At 40.9% G+C, this 5,541-nt stretch overlaps 1 protein-coding gene across 1 annotated transcript; it reads left to right on the top strand.

The window, feature by feature from the left end:
* Window positions 1-1,084: 1,084 nt before the first annotated feature.
* On the top strand, window positions 1,085-3,337 carry LOC113040558 (uncharacterized). Its single transcript, XM_026198863.1, has 2 exons — window positions 1,085-1,444; window positions 1,850-3,337. Exon 2 carries the CDS (start codon window positions 2,501-2,503, stop codon window positions 3,335-3,337), a length of 837 nt encoding a protein of 278 aa, XP_026054648.1. The 5' UTR covers window positions 1,085-1,444; window positions 1,850-2,500.
* Window positions 3,338-5,541: the final 2,204 nt, after the last annotated feature.

Raw genomic sequence — 5,541 nt, 5'->3', positions numbered from 1 at the left:
TAGACGGATGTACTGTTACTTCCTCTACAGTCAGAAATCTGGGTGTTATATTAGACACCAATTTGTCTTTTGAAAATCATATTTCCAATGTTACAAAAACTGCATTTTTCCATCTTAGAAACATTGCCAAGCTACGAAACATGTTATCTGTTTCTGATGCAGAAAAGCTAGTTCATGCATTCATGACCTCTAGACTGGACTATTGTAATGCACTTCTAGGTGGTTGTCCTGCTTCGTCAATAAACAAGCTACAGGTAGTCCAAAATGCAGCAGCTAGAGTCCTTACCAGGTCAAGAAAATATGATCATATTACCCCAATTTTACAGTCTCTGCACTGGCTACCTATTAAGTTCCGTATCAGTTACAAATTATCATTACTTACCTATAAGGCCCTAAATGGTTTAGCTCCTGCGTACCTAACTAGCCTTCTACCACGCTACAACCCATCACGCACCCTAAGGTCACAAAACGCTGGACTTTTGGTCGTTCCTAGGATAGCAAAGTCCACTAAAGGAGGTAGAGCTTTCTCACATTTGGCTCCCAAACTCTGGAATAGCCTTCCTGATAATGTTCGGGGTTCAGACACACTCTCTCTGTTTAAATCTAGATTAAAAACACATCTCTTTCGCCAAGCATTCGAATAATGTATCTTTTTAATTGTGAGTGTAGTTGCATCTGATTAAAGGTGCATTTTTATTCATTAGCTTGGGTTAAACTAATTTTACTTTGATGGATCAGCAGCTATGCTAATGATGTCTGTATTTTGTTTCTATGTTTCGCCACGGGATAGGATTTCCACAAGCTCCAGTCTGGATCCAGAACACCTGAGAAGAGATGATGCTGACCCTAAGAGGACCTCAGATGATGCTAACCCTGAATCAACAAACAGAACTAACAATTATTGCTAAATGTGTGACTGAATCATATAATAACTTAATTAATAATATTGATAGTTCATCGTCTAGCTGACTACGTCTTGTATTATTATTATTATTTTTATTTTTTCTAAAATCCTGTCAAATGTGCACAAACTACTAGCTACTACTAAATATTGTAGAAACATAATTTTCTGTGTAACCCACTCGAAAATAGCCTATTAACAGGATTACGTTATTCTAGTTTAATGTCTGATTTATTGATTGCTTTTAGTCATGTTATCCCTACACGCAGTAATTGTCCAATAGGTGGCAGCAGTGGCGCTGCACAGAGGAAAAACTGCTACACTGATTCCTAAGAGAAGAAGACAGAAGAATCGCGAACAGCAGAACGATAGTGAGCTGAAGCCCCATTTAGACTTTCCACATTGAGAAAAAAAAGTAAAATATTACATTTAAGAGCTAGTCAAACGGGTTTTTCTCACCAAACCTACTTCTAAGGCAGGAATAATAGAGCAAAGGGTCGAAATTACGTCAAGGAGTTTACCTACTTGTGTGATTTTTCTCCGGTGAGTGTTTCACACGTGTTTGTCATTTGTGCTACTAGCAGACACAGTGTGATAGATGTGATTAATGAGTTGAGCACGTAAAAGTTATCTTTATTTTTCCATTTTGCTGTAACTCAGTTGTAAAATGCATTGTGTGAAAATGTATTGATGAGATATGTACTGCATAAGCTAAAAACCAATCGGAGTTGAACATGAGTTTAATGATTTGAAATGTTATTTCATGTTGTGTTAAAGCCACGTTATTACGTGGTATGCTAGTGCTCGAGTTTCATGTATGCCTTGAATGTATAGATTGAAAATAAGAATTTAAGCTACTATAGTAGAATGAACTCATGAATATGAGTTATATTTCCAGATCTGGTCAAATTTATCGAGAGAGTAATTGAATGTTGCCCTGCTATGCAGGTTGGTTTTTTTGGGATGCAGGATTAGAGAGAGAGTGTTCCATTGGACAAATTCACCATCGGACACGTGAGGCAGAAGAGCAGAGGGCGTGAGCATCGTTTGGCCTGCAACACGAACTGCTTCTACTTACCCATTCTCCATTGCTTCGTACAGATAAGCGCGAGATTCCACCACACTAAAAAAAAAAAAAGCATACTACCCGGGTAGATGGACTTTTTGGTTTATTATTTTGAGGTTATTTCATCAGAGCTCTGAGGGGATTTTATTTTATATTTTTTTCAATTTGTGTGAAAAAATTTAAGACTAAGAGGAATACTGATTTCACAACAAAAAAAAGATAAACAAGGTTATACTGGTTGATATTTGATGTTCAATAAATGCCGGCTATATGTTCTGAGTAAACTATCCTGGTACTTTCATTTGTCTACTCCTCTTGTGAAAAGTTCCTTAGAAAGGCAGCACTTCACTCTACATTATAAAAAGTGCCCCTTACATAATTTGGCGAGCCAGCAGCCAGGAGGAGAAATTAGATTAAATTAGTATTTGTTTACATTGCCGGTTGAGCCTGATTGTTGACCCACTGTAACATATTTCTAATGTTAACATTTTTTTTCAGTTATCTTTTGTAAAATTGTCAAATTCAATGCAGTCATGGATACTGAACAAGAGTATGGTGTGAATCTGAAAAGGGCTGTGTACGTTGAGGGTATTACCACAACTGATACTGATGAACAGATAACTGAGTCCTGTTTAGCTTTTGGGCCTGTGAACAAAGTTCTTAGGGTAAGGCAGACAGGACAAGAGAATGGAGTTAAAGCTCTAGTTGAGTTTGAGTCTGAGCAATCAGTCATAGATTTAACTCCTAAACTCCCACAATATCTACCCAGTGTTAGAGATCCTAACATTATGTGGCGTATAGATAGGGCTTATAAAGCAGCTCCTACTCCTGAGAAATCCCTACCCACAGTGCGAGCAGAGCTCCTGGACTCAAGTAACAGTTCAAACTCTGATAGTGAGGCAGATTCTGATGACAGTGGGACCCCTTTAGTCCGTAAAGCACACACTAAATTTTACCCAACCCAACATGCTTCCCCTACATTCGCCACTAAAACAAAGAAACAGACAACACAGTCAGCTCAAATCAACCAAAGAGCCTCAGACAATGACATAATCAATCCACCTGATGTTCAGAGGATCATTGTGGAGCATGTTATTAAAAATGACAACTCAAATGCCTCAAGCCAGGGATCTAAGCGACTTCGTCCTTTTTCAGGCAAACTTCCTAGACCTACAAACGAAGCTGATTTTCAGACATGGTCTCTCCATGTGGAACTTATGAGTCAGGATAAAACCCCTGTTGACGTGCAGCGACGTAAAATCCTAGAAAGCCTGCTTCCACCAGCCTCTGAATTAATTAGGCAGCTAGGCCCAGATGCAGCTCCTCGTGATTATGTGAAGCTCCTCGACTCAGCATATGGGTTAACATAACACTCATCAAAACACAGGAGAGAAAGCCTCAGAATACCTGCAGCGGTTACAGGTGCTGATCACTACAGCTATGAAGAGGGGTGGGATTGTGAAAGCAGACGCCAATAAACAGCTGTTGCGACAGTTTCGGCGTGGATGTTGGGACCAGTCCCTTATTCTGGCACTGCAGTTAGGGCTTAAAACAGAAAACCCGCCTGATTTCTCTGATTTCCTGCTACAAGTTAGAACAGAGGAAGACAGGAGAACTACAAAGCAAGATCGCATGCAGCGCCATTTAGGGAGCACAAAGCCCAAATCCTCTATGAATATGCAACTTGTGCATGAACCGCCTTTCTCTGATGATGCAAGTGCAAATGTCCTCCAGACATACATCACAGAAACTGAAGCTTTACGGAAACAAGTCTCTGAACTAAAAATGCAACTTACCAAAAAGAAAGATCTAAGGAGGCAAAAGCATGCTAGCAAAACCCAGAATTCAGCTCAGGAAACCCCCTCAGTTAGGGTAGCTGAAATTCAAGCCCATCAAACAGCGCCAAAACCCAGGCCAAAGGCTTGGTTCTGTTTCAAATGTGGCAATGATGGCCATTTAGCAAGACAGTGTGAAAATCCCCCAAATAAACTGTTGGTTGATCAGAAATATAAAGAACTCAAAGCAAGACAAAATGAATGGGAAACTAAATATGACCATTTAAACTGGACCGGGTCGCAGTGGAGGGACTAACTGCACCCGGAAATGAAATGAAATGTCCCACACAAAACAGAAGCACGAAAACAGTTGTCTGTGAAACACATTCCTCAACTGAGTCATTGGATGGCGCTCTCCCAAGAGGGTTGATAGGGCCAAAATGTACATCAACTGTTGTAGTTGAAGGAGTTCAGTGTGATAGCCTTCTAGATTCAGGTTCCCAGGTTAGCACAATTTCAAAATCTTTCCATGACCGTTACCTTTCACAGCAGCCCATTTTCCCCATCCAAGACCTATTAGACATAGAAGGTGCTGGTGGTCAGGAAGTACCCTATCTAGGTTACATCCAAGTCAACATCAACTTTCCAGAGCACATCATGGGAAACCTGTAAAGATTCTTACCTTAGCACTTGTCGTGCCTGACCACAGAACAAACATGGATGTTCCCTTGTTGATAGGCACCAACACACTGGACCCACTGTATGAAAAGTGTGCACCTACTCAAGATGACTGCGTAAAACATAGAACCAACGGTGGTCAATGTTCCCACTTGTGAAACATTTATATCAAAGATTCAAAATAAATCAACAAAATGGTAGAATTGGGACTGTGAAGCTACAGAGCAAAAAGAGTGTCATCATTCCTGCAGGTGAAAGAGTGGCTTTAACTGGATGCGCCAAGCATGTCCCAGTAGCTACCAATGCTCCCCTTATAGTAGAGCCCCCCCAATCCAACTTACCTGCTGGTCTCTTGTTCTGTAGCTACGTCATGATGAGCCCGCCTTTTCCGTCCTTCAAGATGCCTGTTTTGGTGAAAAATGAGACCGCACATGACATCAAAATATCAGCAGGTCATAGCATTGCTGAGTTATCTTTTCCTAAATCTGTGTCATCCTTGCCAGGTCATGATGACAAAGTCACATTGAGTGAACCATCCCACCTGACTCCATTCTTCACAACGTGCAACTCCATGCATGTGTCTAATTCAGGTGAACTCACCTTTGACTTTGCAGACTCTCCCTTGTCTGAGGAGTGGAAGGAGAGAATCACCAGAAAATTGAATTCAATGTCAGATGTTTTTGCACTCAATGACCTTGATTTCGGTCATACCACTGAAATCAAACACAGGATACGCTTGTCAGATCCATCTCCATTTAAACAGAGGCCCAGACCAATTCACCCATCTGATTATGAGGCTGTCAGACGTCATTTAAGAGAGCTTCAGGATGCAAACATCATACGTGAGTCAGAAAGCCCCTTCGCTTCGCCAATTGTTGTGGTGAAGAAAAAGAACGGTGATATTAGGCTATGCGTCGATTACCGAAAACTGAATAGACAAACCATCAAGGACGCATATGCTTTACCCAACATAGAAGAAGCCTTCTCAGCCTTGAATGGGTCCAAGTGGTTCTCTATTATGGATCTCAAGTCTGGCTACTATCAAGTAGAAATGGAGGAGGGGGACAAGTGCAAAACAGCTTTTGTGACACCTATGGGGTTCTGGGAGTTCAACAGGATGC

The sequence above is a fragment of the Carassius auratus genome, chromosome 22 (genome assembly GCF_003368295.1).
Source record: "Carassius auratus strain Wakin chromosome 22, ASM336829v1, whole genome shotgun sequence".
Classification (NCBI taxonomy): domain Eukaryota; kingdom Metazoa; phylum Chordata; class Actinopteri; order Cypriniformes; family Cyprinidae; genus Carassius; species Carassius auratus.
This window is presented reverse-complemented; position numbering and strand designations above follow the sequence as displayed.